We start from the raw sequence: 23,565 nt of genomic DNA on the forward strand, positions 1-23,565 counted from the left end.
AAATCTTTGCAAATTTTTATCAATGTAACATGAACTCATTATTTGTGTACAATCTCAGCAAAAGACCTTAGATGAAATCATCATTAACATACAATTTTAGCAATTAATGATCAACAGTAAAGCATGAAATAACAAATTAACAATAATATAATAATAATATATAACAATAAATTAGAAAAATAACTTAGCATAACATTATTATTACCATAAAATCTAAGCAACTTAAAATTCAATTTAAGCTAATTTTCAGCAAGAAATTAGTCTTAGTTAATCTGGTAGAACGTCTGATGTATATTGCACACAAAATTGAAAACATTTCAGAAGTTTCAAAGTTGTCCTTGGATTGGTTAAATTATACATGATTTCCAGGAGATTTGTGTGTCACGTTCTATAATATTTCGCCTGGACACAAAAATGCCGTTATGTCAATCCCCCTCATTTATGAAGAAAGCTGTCGTGTTTACAAGTGTTACGATGAGCGCTTATCACAATGAACTAAACACATTATTTTCAAAAGTATGTGAAATATTACAGTTCACGGCATAGAATCTTTAAAATATTTCGAACAGTTTTACACTTGTTTACACTGTTATTGTGGGGACTTATCCGTGCCCCTAAATATGACGCGGCACAAAACAAAACATGATTGGTTGCTTTACCTGTCAGTCATATGGCCTCTTGGGAGGTCTGAAGGTCTGGCTATGCGAGACTAGCATGAACTTAGCATAAACCATTATTGGCATAAAATATGAGCAAGCATAATATCATTATTAGCAAAAAAATTTAATCTGAGCAAAGTTTTAACAAGAACTTAGAATAAAATCATTATTAGCATAAAACCTGAGCAAATGAAAAAAATATTTAACAGTCATTATTAGTATAAGAATTTGACAAATTATAAGCATAAACTCAGCATAAAATGCAATGTTATAGCAGGAACTTATCTTGAATTCATTAATCATTAGGATACAATTTGAGCAAATTTTCAGCAAGGCCTCGGCATAAATTCACGATTGGCATTAAAATCTTAAAAGTTCATAGTCTAGGCCTAAGTGAACAGATTTAGTCTGGAACATGATGAAGTTCTGCTGTGTTAACATCATAGTTTGATGGAAGGGAAAGAGGGGTCAAGATACTGTGAAGGAGGCAATACCGCCGCACCGATCCTCCCACGCCCCGCCTTGCCACAGCATATCAAGGGCAGCGTGCCAGCATTTCATCAAGTTGTGAATCTGCAAATAGCACGTCAGGCAGAGCGCAATTACATGAGCCACACCAAAAGGGCGATGCGCTAGCCTGCATAATTAAAAGGAGCCACTGAGAGCTGTCTAATTTATGGCGCTTCTTAAAATCTTCTTCAGAGGCACGATTGCCTGATAGGCACTGGATCTCAGATTACAGCTATCTACAACCATGTAAAGCAGGTTGCCGGTTCCACTCAGGTACATCAAGGCACCTTGTTTGTGGATCTTTAGTAGGAAGCTGGTAACTCTCACCGGTCTACAGGTAAGCATGCATTTTAAAGAGAAAATCTGGCACATTACAAAGAGATAAGGCTTGTGCTTTAATCTTTGACCCTCTCTGGGTTTCGTGAAGGTTCTCACCATCACACCCCCCTAATTAGACCATCTCCAGCAAACCACCCTGTCTCTTCAACTACATTCCTTCCCAACAAACGAGTCCTTCCCCTTCTTCCTTTGAAGCCTCCGCCCACTTTTCCTGAGCTCTCACGCTTTCTTTAACCAGTCCAAACAATCTCATGCAGAGAAAATAACACGCACATATATTGCAGTCCAACAACCATAATCACCATCATTATCACTCCCAGGCCAATGACTGTGATACGGATTTTTTGACCTTTCGCAAATTTCAAAACCAATATTTCTAGTCCTGTACGTCCTGCATGTCAAGCAACACTCCTTAGGCCTAATTACATGCACAATAGGTCCAACCTTAATATTTTATTGCTTAATTATTAGCAGAGAGATGACAGAAAAATCACAGGAGAAATTATGCAGGAATTTTTCAGTTCTAATTCTGCTCTGCCATGACAACATTTTCAATGGACCCACTAAATTTGTGTGTTTTTATTAGTTTTCATTGTTATTATTTATTTTTCCTTTTATTGTTTTTATTTTTAGAATTTTTAAATATTTTTCCTCACATACATTTCACAATGTCTTTCTTTACAAAGAAAATATATATGATTTTCTTTAAAAAGGTATGTTTTATCTTTACAAAAAAACAAGGCCTTGTTATTGTTGAACCCTATTATGGAGACTAGACTCAAATTTGTGGTGCTCACATGCATTCTAACTGCTAAGCCATGGTTGCAACAAATGTAATGCACACTTAGACTGAACCGATGAGACACACAGATTAAAGAGACGAGCCGTGTTGTCTCGTAGTTTTGCTGCAGGGCAAGAATGTAAAACATGCCATTCAAACAAAAAACAAAAAGTGCATCTTCATCATGTCACTGTCTTTAACACCCTTGTCTTTACATCAGCCAAGACACCGGGGAAGAACTGCATCTTTTGTTTAATAAACACGTGCTCTGGCCGGTCAAGTTACACTGTGCTGTAGAGATCTTGGCGCGGAGTCTGAGGAAAAGGCGGCGGCCACACAGATGGATCCACTCGCTTTTGTTCCCAAAGTAATCAAAGCTCTGGGAGTCTCTATGTCCCTACATGTCCAATCTATGACAGGGAGCAACAGCTAATAAATGAGCTTTGTAACAGAAAAGCCGCCTCTGTCCTCCGCCTGATATATTGCAGTCATAGGGAGGCTGTCATCACCTTTCAGATCGCTTACTTCAACAGGGAATTGAAGAGGAAAAAGCGAAAGAGCAACTATTGGCACATGAGTCAGACAGTGACTGGACTGACTCGTCATAAAATGTCATTTGTCATCCATGATAATGTGCAGATGCTGCAATATCAAAAATCGCCGCGTTGGAATATCAGTTAGAAATTAGTAATGCTATACGTGTCTAAACGTGAGTTTGGGTTCAAAAGCCTCATTCGTATCAGTGAAAAGGTCTAGATCAGGGGCCTCAAACCATTTAATATATAATTAGAAATTATTGTAAATAATTTGAATCATTTTAAAACTGTAGCTAGAGTTTGAGACCCCTGGGATACAAAAAAGTTCTTCCATTGAGGTGAGATGCAATGAAGGTGGTCTTCTATTCCAATAGGATTAACCTTGGTGCCACTTTTGAAGGCCTAGATGATAACAGGAGACTAATATGACATAATTAGATCACTTGTTCTCATACAGACAGGGGAATAAGGACAGACGGTGGGAATCTGATGAAACCCAATGCAAGAGGAGCAAAAATAACCCTAAACAGAACATTAGAGGAAGCTGAAATTGCCTACTCTGCTGCAAACTGTTGCTTGAGATTCATGTTTGTCCTTTTTTTCCACTTGGCTTTCAGTGTGGTTTTCAAGTCAAGTGCATGTTGAGTTGAATCATCAAGCTTTAGGGGTGATCTAATCCTGAAAGACAGGAATGCCTCTCTGCTGTGGTCTGGATGAAACAAAAAAAAACAATAAAACAAATTATACTGTGGACATTCGAGTCAGTGTCATATTCAAGCGGCTGCGAACCACGTTGTCAAGATTGAAGATTTTTTTATTCGTCACATACACAATTATACAGATTATACTTGGCCAGGGCTGTTGAAAGTTTACTTCATTTTTAAGCAATTAAACATGTAACAGTAACTTCTTTTTCTACTAAAAAACAACTTTTAATCCTATATGGCAGCGCCTTGTAAACAAGGGGTAAATTTGGTAACCGGTTCTGAGGTCACAGTAACCAATGCATAGTATTTGGCAGTCATCTGCGGTGCAAAAGGGATGCCCATGCTTGGAGAGTTCTAAATCCGGCCACATTTTTCCATTTCTCATACTGAAAGTGCCTGTCCCATCTGACCTGCTTTGTTTATGGTGAGCACATCATGCGGTTGACTTTCTCACACCCAAAAATGTCATTATGCTGTGCCAGTGGGTTCAGCAACAACCTCTGGGTTTTTCTTGGGGACCTTGGAGCATCTATTAGCAGTTCCATGCAAGAGAAGAAGCTACATACAAATTTATTTAGATACTTAACTGTAAGTTTACCAATTTTCACCAGCTTTGGAAGTCTCAGAACCATAAAATGTTTGTGCAATCACTGCATTCAGTTCGGTGTTTAGCCGGTGAAAAAGAAATTCAGATTCTATTACAGAAGTGCAAGCCAAAATTCAAAGACTTGCCAAAATACACAAAGACAGACAACGGGGGAAAAAAAGGGTAAACAATGGCAGTATTTTTACAAGATGGTGGAATTTGATGGAATGTTTGGGTTTCAGTTGATCCAATTAACCTTGCAAAGATTAGATAAGCTAAACTTCAAGTTAAAATTATTCGGAATATGTTCGACCTTTGATTGAAAGTAGTGTCATTTTACATGTTCACTTTTATAGACCTGTTATAGCTGTGTTTGTGATGTTTGAGTTGGGGGAAGGCATGATGTGCAAAATGGGTGTTTGCAAAGGTTGTCTGAAAACATGCTTTATTTTTGTAGCTCTACTAAGTGACACTAGTAGCTCAAAAATGGCTTACTCCACCTTTAAATCACACATAAAAATCTATAAATGTCATTGCATTAGCATGTCTTTCCGTCATACAAAGTGGCTAAATAAATAACAGTAATTTACATAAAAACATATTGTGGTTGTCAAACATTAGTGGTTAAAAGTTAAATTGGTTGGAAAGTCATTCTAAAAGCGGATGAGAAAAAGTCTAACACCAATTGTTTACAGATGTCACTTGGTTTGATGTTTTGTTTTTCAATGCAATGATATTAATTCATTTTAAGTGTGGCCTAACAGTCGATTTTTTGTAGACCACTATAATAATAACAAAAATGACAAATATTAAAGTCTCTATAAATGTTCAGTATATTAAATTCAACAATTCTCGATGACCAAACTGACCTATAAAACTCTCTGGGTTAAGGATAGGTGCACCACTTACACCGTCTGGCAAATCGAATTCTCTTGTGTGAGAGTAAGGCCAACGGCAACTGTTCTTTTGCTGGTCCCAAATGACATCACTTTAACTGCAGCCCATTCTTTCCCAGACAGCACAGGACTCATTACCTCATTGAAACGACATATTGTGGAATTGCGTTGATTCTTTAACTACATTTGGGTACCAATTTAGGCAGCTAAAGTCCTTTCGTGTGGCTGAGGTCCACCTCAGTCCCATTGGATTATCAAAACTACCCATAAAACTCAGAAGGTTAGGAAGGTTTCGAACAGATTACTGAAATGCCCATTTAAAACAGTGACAAAGTGGGAATACTTACAACAACAGAACAATAGGAACAGATTTTACAACACCAGGGATGATAAAACATAGTATAAAATTGGATGAAACAATTATCCTTGACATGGGGGCTCTCATGTGGCACATATACTAGTCCTGGATGAACTGTGATACTTGAACTACACGTCTAGGATATTGGCAATCAGAAAGCTCTAAAAAGGGTTTCCATATGAGTAAAGAGAGAACAGGGAACTTCGCATGTGGACAAACAGGAGGTCATCTGGGGCCAATATCTTTTATTCTGTGTAAGGCTACTTACTAACTGTCACGAATCCTGTTCATGCACTTCCGTTCGCTCACCACCAGAGATCACCCGTTCACTATTGACTCTTGCACCACACTAACTGTTGCACTTCACCACGGACTACAGTTCCCATCATCCATTGCACTGATTAAATATACACAGCTGAATTCAATCAGACATGCTACATAAGCCATGGACTTCCTCTTTCTCACTGCCGAGCATTGTAAGCACATATGTGACCCTGGACCACAAAACCAGTCTTAAGTCGCTGGGGTACATTTGTAGCAATAGCCAAAAATACACTGCATGGGTCAAAATTATCGATTTATCTTTTATGCCAAAAATCATTAGGACATTAAGTAAAGATTATGTTCCATGAAGATATTTAGTAAATCTCTTACCGTAAATATCAAAACTTAATTTTTTATAAGTAATTTGCATTGCTAAGAACTTCATTTGGACAACTTTAAAGGCAATTTTCTCTATATTTAGATTTTTTTGCACCCTCAGATTCCAGATTTTCAAATAGTTGTATCTCGGCCAAATATTGCCCTATCCTAACAAACCATACATCAATGGAAAGCTTATGTATTCAGCTTTCATACTATGTATAAATCTCAATTTTGAAAAATTGACACTTAAGACCAGGGTCACATATCTCTAGCTGATAGTTACTACTTGGATTATGTCTCTTTGCCTTGCCCTGTTGGATACTGTTCGTCCGATCAAAGACCCACGCTTGTCCTAGGAATACTCTTTGTCTTGCCTCATCTATGACTGTTTGCTGTGTATCGACCCATGGTCATCTATGAATAAAGCCCTGCAGATGAATCCGCACGTCTCATGTTCTGATCATTCCACAACACTAACATAGGCTATCAATCACATTAAAAATATTTCATAAAGTCAGCATTAAATCTCACAGCACTGCCTCCACTGAGGAGAAGTATCAGTAAGCTGGTAAGTATCTTGATGGCTGCTGTAAAGGTTATGGTTGAAACTAGTCTCTGCTTGCAAGTTTTATCCTAATTCGCAGTCTGGAACTTTTCATGTATCTGCTTATGCATCGGTGAGAAAGAGGGCGTGGGGGGTTTCCTTGTGGTGACACTGAAATTCTTAAAATGTAAATAAGGAAAATAAAGGAGAAAAGGAGGGTTCAAGATGGATGAGGAAGAGGGCTTTTACTTGACAACCTGTGGAAAAATTGATGGTACCGTTGCACCATTTCTCTCTACATTCAGAGTCACTTTTCTAGCATTTATTCCTCCTTCATCCTTCCCACACTCTCTTTTTATCTGGTTAGCTTCAGTGGTAGGCTGCAGCAGTGTTTGGGAGCAACTAACCATCAGCAGAGAGGCTACTAATTTATGTCATATTTTATCGCGCACACAGTCAAACAACCAGGTAATGATTAAACACGCTCTCTGAGTTTCTCTCAATAACATCATGAAGACCGATTTATTTTAGCAAGTTGCTTCATTTGGATAGTTCATTCTAAAAAACTGGAACTCCCTGCTGTTTCACATGTTCATTTGTTTTTAATGTAGCAATAAAAGCTAAATTGCATTTACTGCAAATTTAGGTGTATTAATAAACTAGCTATGATCTTCTTAAACGACTTGATTTCCTAATGTTTTTTGTGCTAGAGAAATTCTGCCCTTAAACGGATAGCTCACCAGAAACTTAAATATCTGTCTTCATTTCCTCACCCTCATGTTGTTCTGAACCTGTGTGAGTTATTATTTTATTATTATTTATATACTATTATAGTATTTATTAGTAATCTGAAATTGCTTCTTTTTTTTTTCCATTTTCTTTTTAATTTTAAGTTTTAGTCATTCTGTTATGCTCTTTTGTAATTTTTACTACTTTCTTTATTTGTTCTATTTATTATTTCAGTTTTAGTTATTTTAGCACTTCAACTTAAAACTTATTTCAGTTGCCAGGGCACATTTCTAGATTTTTTTTTTTTTCTCCATGCAACATTTATATTTTATTTAAATTATCAAAATTATTTGTAATAGTTTTAGTTAACAATAAAACACTGCTATGGAACTAAAAATAATATAAAAAATACTGTGATGAATCACCCCATTGATTGTCATTGGGTCCACTTTATATTAAGTGGCCTTAACTACTATGTACTTACATTTCAATTATTAATTTGATACAATGCACTTATTGCATATATGTTTTTACATTGTACTTATATTTTAAAAATATCTGCATCTAATTACATGTGTAATTAATTTCTGTAATTACATTCATAATTACAATGTTGACTGATCCCTTTCACTTTAACCCATCCTTAATCCTACCCATACCACCAAACCTGTCCCTAACCTTACCCGTATCCCACCTCAATAGCAGCAAAAGTGTTTTGTAATACAATATGAACACAGTAAATACATCGTACTTAGTAGTTAAGGCCACTTAATATAAAGTGGGACCAAAGAAAGTCATTGACATTCACGTGAGTAAATGATGACAGAATAGTCATTTTTGGGTGAACTATCCCAATTATACAGTCAATTATAAGTCTTATAATTATATATTTAAAATATATAATTTAATTCACAAGCAGCTTTGCTTGGCAACAAAGTAAGCCTGGTCTTCAAGTAGGTTCAGAACATCATCTAACAGAAGAGAAAAACAAGTCCAGCCTTCCTTCTACTCATTTGAGATGCTTGGGTGACGCACATGATGCTCGCCAGAGGTAGGTCAGGGCATTCAATCTGGAGAGAGGATTTCAAAAGTGTGCGACCCCACCCCACGGCTCCAGCGGAAGAGTCTGCACTGATGTAGTGCAAACCTGTCTCCTCTTTGCCTTTGTTTTCACTCAGGCCCGACGATTCTGCAAAGCATTCTTAAATGAGATAGGATCACACACACACTTAGGCTCTAACGATAAGCAGCTGCTGCTTAAGTGATTTCAGAGCCTGTTTTTTAAAAACATGGTCAACTCCAATGTAATCCACCGTTCCAGGCTCTTGGAAGAGCGTAGTTGCATTGAAAACCTTGACAAGAGAGAAAACGGAGCGACTTTGAATGGCTGTCGTGTGTTCGAGATTGTTCCCAGTGACCCGCCGATTAGTTCTTGCACTAACCCTGATAGAACATCCCATTATGACTGACAGACTTGAAGAGCTTAGCGAAGACGACTGAAAAAGCATAATTTAAGGAGGAGGGTCAAATGCGAAGCTGGATTACAAAGTCATGACTGAAACAGTGATCACATCAAAGTAGGCTTTGCGCGGAGATTTGATGCTACGTGACAATGTGAGGTTTTGTTCTGTGAGAAGTTCTCCATGAAAGGAATCCAGATTAACTGGCCACATATCAGTATCATTTAAAATCAAAATTCACCCAGGACAGAGAATGGTTGGAGGACACAGTCTCAGAAAACAACATGTCTTTTTCCTTTCTCCACAGCTGAAGAACTTACAAAATGTAGGTTGATGAATTTGATTAGCGGTCGAGAACGGGAAAACTCTGTAATGCTAAGTAGCCTCGACTGGTACACCCAGTTTATGGTAAATGAGGCGTTTAAACGTTTCTCCTCCTCCTCTTTTGATAAAATTGGCAGATAAATCTGTATCAAGTTTGTTGAGTGAAAAAGGACTCATTTTTATACAAGAGTGTCTGTACAGCATCTGGGTTTATTAGTATTGTAGGTCCCGACACATTCCTCTGAGGTTTTAGGTCTGTCTGTCAGGAGTTTGGCTTAACAATCCTAAGAGTTAGAGTTTTGTTTTCACACGAAACACATAGCCAACACCTAAGGCTTTTCACTTAACCTCAAAGGTCCAGAGTGTCTCAGGCCTGGCGCAAATGTTAAAATAAGGTTATAAAATACAGGGCATGGAAGGAAAGGGATACACAATTCCAATAGGACTATTATATTGCTCTTTGCAGACAAATATAAGAATTTTGTTTTTCTTTTTTGCTATTGTTTCTAAGCATGGGTGACATCCAACAGCTTACTAGTCAGTTAATAAAATCGTATAAATGTATAAACGTCCTTTATAAACGTGTTTATTTAGAGAAATCACATACACATAGACAACACATCAACACAATGTTACAACGTAGATGATACAACTAGAACTCCTGGATGTTGTTGTTTGGCACATTTAATTGTTATATGGCACCATGTTCTCTTTGTGTGTCTGATCAGGATCAGGTGAAACAGAAACTGTTGCCTGAATGACTAGTTGATTTTGGAAATATGTAGTTTTGCACATCCCTAATTGTTGCTTTCACAATGCAATGTAAGTTTGCGAAGAGTACTGTTTTAAGGAACCTACATGATCTAAGTATGTCAGAAAGCCTTTAAACCACTAATGGCACATGGAAAATGCTGGGGAAAAAGGTCAATATGCTAAGTCATAACTTTCCAAATTAACAGATTTGTCAGTTCACTTAAAACAAATTTACAAGCTACAAGCGTTTTGCACATCAAATACATGGCAGTATTCCTTCATTTAAACTATTCACAGTACGTGACCACATAAATATTTTTTTACAGAGCTAAGCTCTCACTCAAATCCATGCTAAACCAGCATGTCTGTGCATTAGCATCTACACACCAGTGCTACAAGTAGGCAATGTGTGTGTATGTGAGAGGGGAAGTGTAGTGAGTGTAGGATCTTACTGGAGCACATGTTGATCTCTGTACCGCGCATGCCATAGTAGCCTGACGGACAGGCATGGAGACACTCGCCATACTGTCTCATCCTCTCCCTCCTCAGGAACAGGAAGAGCTTGGGTTGGCAGTTCATACACCCGTTGTCCTTGGAACACACCGAGCAGCCTTTACAGATGGGATAAGCTGCATAGCTAGCTGCAATAAAGCAAGACACAAAATAGATACTTTTACCAGCTAATATCACCAAGTAACATCTTGACTTGCCAACACTCTTTATTTCTTTACCATGTCACTTGCTATTTCAGTAAAACATTGGTGATAATTGATCACAAAGTAAAAATAAAATATTGCATTCAGCTATTTGTGTATATACTGTAAAATAAATGAAGTGCTAAAATGCATTTAAGACGCATTTGTTGTAAAATATATGCATTTTAATAACTTAACTGTCAGATTGTCTTTATTTGCCCTTGCATGCAATCTGTTTTCCATTCTAATATGCAATAGTTAAACACTGAATGTGTATTGAATAGAAAACCAATACAAATGCAAAAAAAAATCCTAAGTGTTTGGAGGAAGATGCTGGAATACATGAAGACTGCATCCCGTGTGGATTTAATATTAAATGCAAGTTTGTTTGCTTAAATACAGGACTATTGGCAACTCTAATCTTGACCTAGTAAGGATACACAGAATGTACTTTAAGTAGCAATGCAAAAGCACTCATTTTTACCCAAAACAACTTACTGTACAATTACACTTACTGAGGTTAAGTGCCTTACTCAAGGGAACATGGTGATAGCTCATGACTTGTGTCTTGCAACCGAAACAGTAACGCTAAGCTGTAAACCACTACACCACAGAGCAAGCTAACTGCTGAACGGTTAAACGTGTGCCGCTATAGAACTGTCACAGACATTTTCATTGACACATAAAACTTTCACTGACTAAAGAAACTGTCATTACTGTGACACTAGCGAGGCCTGACGTTTTTGCAGAGGAAACCATTTTCAATGTGAGCAGCACAGTGATTTGATTCAATGCTCAATTCCTGTATGTAGAGTTCAAACAGCCGCTGAAAGCCCAAAACCGCATTGACTCTGAGCAGTATCACGTTGCTAGTAGAAGACAAAAGAGCCAGTAACGACCATACCGTTTCACAATAAAGGTCTCTTAATGTAAGTTCCTTAGCATCCTCTTTACAGGAAAATGTCCTTGGGCGCACACAATAGCTGCAAACCAGAGACATTGCTATTGATTGAAGCCATGTTTTAAATATCACAAACTGAGATAGAGTAACAGTCCGAACTGGACGACCCACCACAATGCTTAATAAAATATCATGCACTTCGCTGACCTTTTTCCCCCATTCCCTTTTTTCCCATCATTTTTTCTTCAGTCTGAATAATTAATTGAGAATGCAATTTCAGCATGGCTAATAATTATTATTTAATTTTTTTTTATGTAATAAGTGCCGTTTATAAACATTTTCCCTAAAATGATACAAGAGAAATCTTCGAGAGAGATGGACAAACCATACAAGAGGAGTAAAGGTTTGCTATTAAACAATTCTTAACATTCTCAAGTTCATCATTGTGTCTCAGTCCGCTTCTAAATTTGATAAAGGCCTGATAATATTACTTAAAAACAACTAACTGTTTGAGATCAGAGCCCTAAATATGCAATGACGGACATACAGTAACCAGATTCTGTTTTATACAATATACAAATTACTTTATCTGTTGTAGTGGAGGTAGTTCTTTAAAAATTCAGTGATGTTATCTGCCACACAGGCAGTACTGTGCTATACACAGAGTCAGATTTACATTGTAACAATGTAATGTTGCCAATCATCTGGTCTGCAAAAAAAGCCCAAGAACTGATTAGGATGTCTACATCAAGAGGAAATAAGTACAGTATTTTTTATTTTAATAGTATCATGCTGTTTTCATGGTAACAAAAAATAGACAACTTTATTATGTAGCTTGTTTCATGCCACGTTTTTGTGATGAGGAAATGATCTGGACAAATTTTTTCCCAAACCACACGTAAAGACATATGGTATACAGTCTGAATATGTTTATAGAAACCTGACATTCACCGTAAATTGGTAAAAAGCTCCCCGACTCAGCCCACACACTTCAGACCTGATTGCGATCGTAGTGCAGAGAACGGGCGGAAACTGGGACTGGCGTGAGGTTGAAACTTCAAAAAGCTGAGAACTATCAGAGTGAATTTCCCTAATTGATGGTGGTATGGCAGTATCACAAACCGTTTCCCCTGTTCCTTAATCATAGGGGTGTTATTTATTTCATCCCACTGTCAGAGCTGTTTCAGCAAAGCCTTGCGGCAGTTAAATGATTTATTTAACTGCTGCTGTCAACATGAGCTTGAACAACACGATCGACCTTGAATGATCGAATCAGCGCATCGTTCGCCTGGCACGATTGTGCCGTTTCCCTCGTTGCCTTGCGTTTGGTTATCATCAACTATATTGCATGACATTCAGACCTGTATTGATGGGATTGTGCTCTCACTGGTCTAGCAATTATCAATGGAAAGAGTAAGAGACATTTTTTTGCCTCATTCGAGATTTTTGGATCAGCAGCATGTCTGAGGACGGCTTTCCCAGTTCTGACCACAGGCATGTCAAAAAGGGGGCTGGGATCTGGTGCGTCTAGGGCAAGGGTGTCCAAGAACCACCCTTGAGGGCCCTGTGCTTCCACATTTTACGGAAATCTTTTCACCACCAGCTGATTTATACCTGAAACTATGACTGGAGTCTTCCATTCCGCATCGTATTTTCATCAATTCATAGAGGGGATCAAATTCAAGCTCTAAGCCAGAAAATATGATGGCTTTCCAATATCACTGTCAAATCGGGTTTAAGAGAGACACTGGGACCCAAGAGGGGAAACAAACAAAAAATAGTGCCTCAGTTGGACCCTATTCATATTCTGCATTCAACTCTATTTATACTTAAACTTAAACTAAATAGAAATTAAAGTTATGTCAAAATTATTATGTAGCATTTATGCGTCTTATTTGTGCAGCAATTTGCCCTCGTTGTTTAAATGTAAAAAGTCATCCAATTAAAACCAAACGATCCGAGTGGATTTTATACATGTAAACAACATCTCCAGCTATGTTTTTAAATCACTCTAGAATGCTAATTATCTAAGTGTGTCGGTCTGGCAGAATTTTGAGTTCTATGTAAATTACAGTGGATAAGCCTAATTTGGCTGCTAAGAGTGCTTTTTGTTCCAAAAATCATACCAGCATAAGCTTTAAACTTTACCATAAGTCTGTCATGTTAACCTGCTGAAGTGTAACTTATGCTGGCAAGCATGTATTTTGGAGCTAAAGAAGAATTGGTAACACTTTACTTTAGGGTCTCTTAACTAGTTGCTTATTAGCATGCATATTGAATATTAGCCATTTATTAGTACAGATTAAGCACATATTAATGCCTTATTCTACATCCCTAATCTTACCCAATACCTAAACTTAACAACTACCTTACTAATTATCAACAAGCAGCAAATTAGGAGTTTATTGAGGGAAAAGTCGTAGTTAATAGTGAATAAGTGTTCCCTATTCTAAGTGTTGCCGAAGAATTATTTCTTGTTGACTTTCTTTTTTAAAAAAGAAAGAGGAACACATTTCTTGTTTTAGCATCGCACAAATCTACCCCTAAATTGATAACAAAATAATACATCAGGCTTACACTCATAGTCTTGGTTTCTCACCCAAATTTCAATTTGTGTATCATTATTAATAATCCAATAAAAGGAGGATAATATCCCTTCAGCAAACTAATGCAAACAGACATTAAAGGGATACTTCACTCAAAAATGAAATTTCTGTATGCCTTTCTTTCACAACATTGGACTTCACTGACTTTTAATGTACGCACAAAATTTTTTTTTTTTTAATTTTTAAAAATATCTCCTTTTTTGTTCCAAAGAGGAACAAAATTCATACAAGTTTCAAACAATGAGGGTAAATCACAAAATGTTTAGGTGAACTATTCATTTAAGTAGACTGTTAATATGCGTATTAGATGTGCACATCAATGGCAGAAAATTTACTGAACTTACTGAATATACACAACTGATCATTAAAATGTGTAAATTAACAAATAATCATAAGTTCAAGGCAAATTAAAGCACATTCTCAATATACTTCAAATAAGTATCAAAATCACAACTTGGGAAGAAAATGACAACAGTTAACTGACATTGCTGAAAGTGAAACTGATGCATGCAATTATTATTAATACTGATGCTGAAATACAAACTCTGCAGCAAGAACTTTCCTCATTAAAATAGAGCATTTGTCAGCCTCTGTTGCAAGTGCTTGTAGGTACAGTAATATGAGATGGCCTGTGTAACACATTGTATATTAGAATGGATTATTACATTTCATAATCAATGTAATTATGTAGCTTTACACCCATATTCAGTAATAAAATAGGTTGCAAATGCATTTTGCCCTTACAACCTGTGCACTCTTTGAACTTCCATTTACCATAAAGCGAAAGATTTTACACTGAGCGCGCGGGACAAATGTTTCACGAAACCAAAATATGCAAGTGCCTTCTTTCATCATGCATTAAACGATCCATCTACAACCTAAACAACTGTTTTTACAAAGGCCTTGTCCTCTTTGAACATCTGTGCTAAAGACACCACAACAAGTCAGAAGACAACACAATTTCTGCTAATTGTCTAGAGTGTGCCATTGTTTTGTGTAAAAGAGCCAACAAACAGTTCGGTCATACTGTCTCCATTTCTGTCAGCCAAGCATGAGGTTATATGAGGGAACTCAAAAGCAGCAGTACAAATGGATTAGAGGTGAATGTCTTGATTTGTTGGGGGAGCAAAAAGAAGTGTCGTTCCTCTTTTGAAGATGTTATTTTGTTCTTAGCGGTGTTTTCATTTCTTTCCCTCATTCTCTCAATCGTTCGCCACACTTTTCTCTCTCATCTATAATCGGCACATCCCTGTTGACATCATCCATCTGCTGACAAATATTCTTCTGCGGACAATACTGCAATGAAATGTAACTTAAAAGGAGTGAAATATCTGTCCAACAATAATCTGTGCTAGTTTCACTGTGCCAAGTTGCTGTGGGGAGACTGTGGTTCATTCAGGTAAACGCAAAATTCTTGGTCCTTCATTCATGCGAATCACAAGCTCATAACACAACATATGACGGCATTGTTGGAGTGTGTTGCCTTCATTCAGCTTTGGCTGGCTTTGTTTTGAATCCTGATCAACAGTAATTACAGTGTGAGTGAGATCCAACAGAAGAAAAAAAAAAAACTGTCTAAGGTATGTTTAAAGACTCTCAAACAACCGTGACGTTCATCGCCTTTGGCCGGCAGAACTGGGAAGAAATGGCAAACCCCCACCTCAAACAAACACTGCCAACAATTTCCAGCAATCTCTCTTTCTCACACTAACAAATACCTATGACATCATCCCATGACATCATCCCTGTCCCTACAATCTTGATGATATCATGCGTCATGTGATATGTCAAGATTCAAAAGCTGTAAAAAGTTAAAATGCAAAAAATCTCTGAAACGGGAAGAGGAAACCATGAAGAATCATAGTATCTACAATGTAGATTGGGCTAATTTGATGTTCGTCCAACTCGTGAGAATTGTTTGAAAGACAAATAGGAGATTATTCTCTGTACCTCTTCACACATGGCATAACACTACTATTAAGTTAAGTGAAAGTGGGATCATTTACAGTCTGATTCTTCTTAATATTACACACACAGATGATTTACATGACATTGTTACAAATGTACTCAAATATTTTGAAGTCTTATCTTGGTGTTTTATAATTGAAATTGCAAAATTAATGATTTTTTGAGATATAAGTTGACATGTCAGACCACTCGAATAAACAAGATGAATGAATCTCTTGCTTATAGTTTCAATGCATGGGATAGCAATTAATTTATTATTATTATATATTTGTTATTTTATAAAACAAACTAGTGTTTTAGTATTATTTATATATTATTAAATTAGCTATATTTTCAGTTTTTGTTTAAATTTAGCTTTTAACAATTTTATATGCTTTTGTGGTTTTTTTATATATATCTATTTAGCTTTTATTTTTATTTCAGCTGTTGTCATTTTTGTACTTCAACTCAACTTCAACTTTGTTTCAGGTAGTTGCCAAGACTACATTTCTACTATTGTTTTTCAGTTTGTTTCTTCTAATATCTATATTTTAATTTATTTCAGCTTTATTTCAATTAACAAAATATATTTTTAAATTTTTTAGTTAACAACAACAACAACACTGTTTTAAACCACCAATCAAAATCCACCTCACTGATCTATCTGAGCACAAAGTAATAAAATATGATCCAAGACCATTCAAAGTTCAAAGTTGTTATTGAGCAATAAGCTTCACATTACTGGGAATGAAGTCAGTCTTCATCGCCTGGCTCGTTTTGAAATTCTGTCATTATTTACTCGTGTCATTCCAAACCTGTAAGAACCTTCTTCAGTGGGACACGAAAGGAGACGTTATGCTGAATGACAGCTTCAGTCACAATTCACTATTCAATTGTAATCTCCATTTGTGGAAGGAAGAAAGCCATATGGCTTTGGAACAACATAAGGGTAAGTATTTTTGGGTGAACCATCCATTTAGAATCAGAAACGCTTGCCTCTTATAATGGAAAAGGAACTGGGAGTATGCAATAAAACTTTCAGATCATCCACTAAAAGTGTGCCAGTCCCCACATTGTTCCACATGGCTGAAGACAGTACATGGAAAACTGCATCAATTTGTTGCATCTGACTTTATTTGTCATGGTCATGGGTATGGAAATCACATTTTGCTGAAGATTAATACACCAGAGCCAGAATGGTGGTATATGGCAAAAGTACGTTTTGCTCTACAGGCACATTTCTCCTCCAATTTAGCAGAAAATATGCTGAACTTCAACTACTTTGCAGCTGGAAATAGTCAGGATTTAGGCATCCATGTTTCCCCCCCACCCAACTCCAGTTTACTTTAACAGATTGTACTGTATGCATGTGTTTACAATTTAGGGCAATCCCATTACTTATAATGATTCTGCACCATGTGTCTGAGCAAACACATTTGTTTCAGTGCACTGGCTTATTAGCTTAGTGAGAGTGTTCCTGTGATACAGGCCTGGGAGACATGGCAAGCACCAATAGGTTTGTTGATTGGATCACTGCGATTGAATCGGTGGACTTGATATCCAAACATACCTTGTAAGCTCGGGCAGCTGGTACTGGTGTTAGTGTTTGCTTGCAGTTGGCACAGAACAAGGGATTCAGAGGACCTAAGGGCAAACCTGTTGACGTGTATGCTAATACCCTGGCATGGCTTTTTAGTCCGCAGAGATATTGTACAGCACACAAACATGGACTGATTATTGGTGATTTGTCTCACTCATTCAAGTAGTAATAAATATGGTTATTTAAGGTAGCCAATAATTTAAACTCTGTCTCTAAAACTGAGCTATAGTGTTTCCTCATTGATAAAACATTTATAAAATTTACTTTAAAAAAAGTCTTTAAAGTTTGGTGTTCATAACCAAAAGGTTGCTGGTTCTATCCCTGCAATGGATGATACATGAGAATAGAGCTTAAAGAAACAGAATTTAAAAAGGAATACATTAATAATTAATTAATAAATAATAGATAACATTTTGAAAAGTAGATTACAAAGACACTTGCTCATAAGAATCTTTTTATATTCTACAAAACTGTTTATCTTTGTAATCTTAATCAAAAAGTAATATAGTTCAACAAAAATAAAATAAGGCATATTTTCTTGTTGGATATGCTGTTTAATTCTGAATTATATAACATTAATGGGTTGTTAAAAGTGATCCACATTAAATTCAAGTAAGCTGTAATTAAGTATGAAAGAGTTGCCATATTGTAAATTCCATTTGAAAATTCCCATTAAAAACAAATACAATGAATAGCTTTTCATATGCTGCAAACCTAACCAGACACTTTTTGAAACTGCCTTCAGCTCTCAGAGGAACAATGGGTGTTTTGAATGAGAGGTGAAATAGTACTTTGTCTGTTATGCATCTCGTAAACAAAAAGGACTGCTTTATGTGCGGACCAAAGATGTGCAGGTGCTGTAAGGTGCAAAAGGCAATCTGTCATGACAGGCTATGTGTGAGAAGATATGTTTTATGTTTCTGCACAGCTCAATATTTTATTTTTGGAATGGAATTTGGAAGTCAGCGACTTTTTCCACTCCATGAATTCTTCTCAGAGTGAGATGTTCTGTTATGTTCTCAGGTCTGTAGAGAAGATGTGAGGTGTGGGTCTGAGAAGAGATAAAGATAAAGATATACACCAGAAAAAAAAAGAAGAGAATGTATCTTGAATATGAACTGATTTTTGTGCTTTAAAAGACCTTAAAATTATAGCAGTGTAAAGAAAGTGGTACAGAAGCAAAGATAGCAGGGTGGTGTTGGAGAGGGTGGGAAGTGGAACGGCTAAAATTAGCACACCTGTTGTTAATTTATCGCACATAAACCTCACACCTAATTTTCACACCTGTGGCACAATGGGTTCTGAATCCTGCAATTCAGTCACACATGCTGTTCTACACACATGCTAAGGAGCTATAGCAGTGAGTTCCCTGCATGGAGAAAGAGCAACGTCATGGCCAAAGATCAGAGAAACAGCGTGCCTGGGATTTTTTCACACCATTGAGGCATTAGTGGACCTAACAAGACCCTCCTTTTCCACCTGCCAGTGATCCAATCTCATTCCACTTCATAATAATACCACCGCAATCCTACAATCCAATACAAAGTTATGCGAGAGTGATGTTTTATCCAAAGATAAACATTCTGTCATCATTTACTGACTCTCATGTCATTCAAAAATCTGTATGACTTACTTTCTTCTGTGAAACACAAAAGATGATAAGTTGAGGAACATTGGGGTCCAAAATACATTGGGTAGACTTTCACGGGGGAAAAAAACTAAATCCACAGACATTAAAAGAAAAAAAACATTTCCTTTGGCATTTGACCAAAAAAAAAAAAAGTCAGGGAAATCATAAAGGTTTAGAAGAACATGAGGGTAAGATCAAAGGCATTACCCATTATGCATTTTACCACCACTGATACAGGAAGTAAAAAAAAAACATTTTCACATGAAAAAAATCTACACTTAGGAAGTAGTTCTCAACTAAGGGCCCAGAGGCCACTAGGGGGCCTTAGAAAAAAATGATTCTGATCAATGATTACTTAAAATGATTTAAAATATAACAGAACAAACACTGAAATGCTAAAACAACTCAAGATATTTCTTAATTTACTCTGTCAGTAACTGTTGTTTATTATTTGAAGAACCAGCATTCCCACAGTTCCCCAAACCTTTATGAGGAAGCTTAATTTTAAAAGTAATTTCCAAACTTAGACAAGTAATATAAAGTAATAAAACTCTTAATACTCCATAGAATATATGTTCTTCTAAAAATGCCAAGCTCTAAAATTGCTGTGCGGTTGCTACCCATACCGCTTGGAAAAGAAATAGCACACCTCTTCTCAAGCTACACAGTTTGAGGAATCATTCATTCTTAACTTAATTACCTGATAAGTGTAATACTAACAGTTAAAGGATTGTTTGAATCTCTGCTCAAGCATTAGTAACTGCAAACACCTCTAAACTAAGTTTAAAACTATGAATGCACATAAAACCCACCCACACATACATATACAGACACACTGTCCAGCAGACCTCCCTCTAAAACTGTATTGTTTGCCTTCACGCCTGACTCTGTGCTATGCTGGGAACATGAAAGGTATTACCTCATTAACCCTTTAACGAGACCTCTTCTCCACCTCCCTAGCTAAACCCTTCCCTACCAGGCCAGATCAGAAGGGTCAAAAGTGGAGAGCACCACGGGGGTGGCAGGCAGAAACATGCCGAGGAACCTCATATGGTCCCAACCACTGAGAGGGGACTTCAAAGCCTGATGCCCAAGACTGAGTCTTCTACTCCATAAATAGCTGCAGCAGACCCTCCAAAAACTTCTATTGAGCTAATTAAGCAAAAATTCAACAGGATACCACGCAACACCCATGCCATTGACTTCAAAAACGGCGTGCATACGATCAGCTTAAGCCTGAAAATAACAAAAACAGGTTCTAAAGTTGCGGTTTCCTGCACACATGGTGGCACAATGTATAAAATCTGCGTGTATTGTTACAAATTTGTCAAATCCCTGTGAAAACTTGGCAAGCGAAGACACGCCAGAACACTTCCAGATACAAATGATCACCAGGTTTTATGTAATGGTCTCTCATCTCTTCTGCTCCCCCAGGGCAGAGCTTACACTAAAAAGCTCTGTGATAATCACTCAACTTCAACCTCTTCTTGCTCTTACCAAAACAGACCTGTCTGGCAGCCAAATACATCTAAGATACAGCCCCTGTACGGCCCCGTTCTCCCATAAACACGTTGGCCACATCATGCAACTTTCTTTTTTTGCCTTTGAGACATGAAAGCAGTTGATCTCGACAAAGGAGTTTTATGCTAAAAATGTTTATTGACAAAATGATAATGCATCATTGTAAAGATAAATTAACTATATACACAGCATTAACATTGTGTTTTTTTTTTTTTGTTGGAAGAAATCAGTACTTTTATTCAAAAAGACGACACTAAATTGATCAAAAGTCTGTTATTGTCACTTATAAAAAACTTTTACAATGCTACAATATTTCCTATTTCAAATACTTTGTTCATAATAATAATAAGCATATTAAAATGATTTCGGAATAATCATGTGATAATGAAGTAATGGCTGCTGAAAATTCAGCTTTGGCATCACAGGAATACATTGCATTTTAAAATATTAACATAGAAAACAGTTGTTTTAAATTGTAATAATATTTAAAAATATTACTGTTTCTACTGCATTTTTGATCAAATAACTTCAGCCCTTGTGAGCAAATAAAAGACTTCTAGCAAAAATATAGAAAGAATTTTGATTCAAAATCGTTTACATGAAGAAATTGTTGACACAATGTGCCTACAGTATATACTAAGATTAAAATTTAGATTAAACACTGAAAAAAAAAAATATATATATATATATATATATGTGTGTGTGTGTATGTGTGTGTGGGGCTAAGTTTAGGTGTAGGGTAGGTGTAGGGCAATAGCACATACAGTTTGTACAGTATAAAAACAATAGAAGTCTATGAAAGTCCTCACAAGTATAGCAAAACCAACATGTGTGTGTGTGTGTGTGTGTGTTTGTGTGTGTGTGCAAAAACAAAGACAGACTCTTGTGCATGTTAATTACAATGACAAACTATAGTGTCTATTACTGAAGTGTTGCCACCAAAGCCATTATTAACACATGAACATGAAAACTACATGTGACCCCTGCCTGCGGGTACCTTCAATATACCGTCCTCTCCGTGACAGCTGTTTACACAAGAGAAGACGGTGTGCTTCTGAGGTCTGGCTCTGGTTCAGATAAAATAATACACAGTTGAAGTCAGCCAAGATGTAATACAAGTGGATAACTGAGAGGATGAAAAACGGAGGAATTTGTGAAACGTACAAGGATATTTTTTCTTTTTGCTCTCCTCCCTAACCTTTTCTTTACCATTCTCCCCCGCCTCTGGCCTGACCCCCTCTAAATATCTACTACTCAGTCGGTAGTTAAAGACAAATGGAAAATAAAGGAACAAAAATAAAGATATACTGAAGTCGCACAATGCATAAACTCACCACAATTGAAGTCCTCTGTGTTCTGAAACTGAAGAGTCTGAAGAATGCGTTTCAAGGCCACATGCACATTAAAATCAAAACTCAAGCTTGTGAATTTTCCCAAATTATGCGCAACAGATTACAAAGCAAAAAAACAGAGGTTTTCTCCCTCAGTTGTTTCTTATTTAGGTAGCACGATGCCAGACTACATAACATGCATGCACATGAACCAGCATCACCAAAGACAACACAAAAAACAGACTGCTGCAGCACTAGACTGAAACTTTCCGTTATCTCACAGCTCATTGGAAAAATGGATTCTGATTCGGCAATCAATTTTTTTATAATGACCATGTACTGTATATCATAATACAATGATTTTTAACTCAAATCAATATTGAACTCCTTACATATTTAACTACAAGTGTTTAACATCAATAACTAAAATTAAATAAAAAGAGAACGATATAAGACCCCTCCATTTGGGGTTGGTAAAGACTTTCATGCGTACCAGGGGTGCATCAATTTATTATTTAAAAAAATACAGTAAAAATAAAAATATTGTGAAATACTTTTTTACAAGTTAAAATAACCGTTTCTAATTTAATATATTTTAAAATGTCATTTATTCCTGTGATGGCAAAGCTGAATTTTTAGCAGCCACATTATCCTTGAGAAATCATTCTATTAGGCTGATTTACTGCTCAAGAAGCATTTCTTATCATTGTGACTGTTGAAAACAGTTGTGCTGCTTAATATTTTTGTGTAACTGTGATACATGTATATTATGTTATATTATATATTGTTCAGGTTTAAGCTTACTTAATTTTTTTATTTAAAAAAAAAACTTATTGACCCCAAACTTTTGAAAAAAGTACATATTTCCCTGACATACATCTCTGTGTATCTTTATATATACATTAGTAAAAGGTCATTTTTTCTCTTGAGGGAACAAATACCTCAGTCTGTGAGAGAGAACTTATAAACCATGTTAGTGACGGCATGATAGTAATGAAGTTAATTGAGCATTTTATACTCCTAGCCATAACAAATTTGTAATATTGACACAGAATCGCCCATTCATTTCCTATTTCCCATTGCAAAAAGCACACAGCTTATTATATAATAGAGAACAGAATGTTTTGAAGACCTTTTTGTTTAGTTCTGTTGCATTAAGCAAGGTTGCGCATGACTCACGACTCCGAACAAATACGCTGATTACAGATGCATGTTGGCTACTGCTCACAAACCGCTGACACTCACTTTCTCATCAACGGCTAGTGACCCTTGAGGACCTCTTCACATCTGAGATGCATGTTGAATCCTCACCGAAAGAGAGGGAGGGTGGGAGAGAGACAAAGAAAGACAATGAGCTTAGCGCCAGGGCACTATAATGACTACCATGACTGGTCTTGATTAAAACCACACCAGGGCTTCTGGGTTCCACAGGCAGGCAGGCAGCAGGCAGGCAGGCAGCGTGTCTACCTCCCTTCCAAGTTCTTAGAAAGTCCAGACTTCCTCGAAC

General features: G+C 36.7%; 1 protein-coding gene across 1 annotated transcript in view; it reads right to left on the bottom strand.

Moving 5' to 3' along the window:
• LOC306877834 (R-spondin-2-like) overlaps positions 1-23,565 on the bottom strand; it is a 58,062-nt gene that overhangs the window by 26,732 nt on the left and 7,765 nt on the right. The window contains exon 2 of the mRNA XM_079429819.1: positions 10,280-10,468. Within this exon, the coding sequence (XP_079285945.1) occupies positions 10,280-10,468 (189 nt within the window). The remainder of the gene's footprint in view (positions 1-10,279; positions 10,469-23,565) is intronic.

This window comes from Barbus barbus (genome assembly GCF_936440315.1).
Source record: "Barbus barbus genome assembly, chromosome: 12".
Taxonomy (NCBI): domain Eukaryota; kingdom Metazoa; phylum Chordata; class Actinopteri; order Cypriniformes; family Cyprinidae; genus Barbus; species Barbus barbus.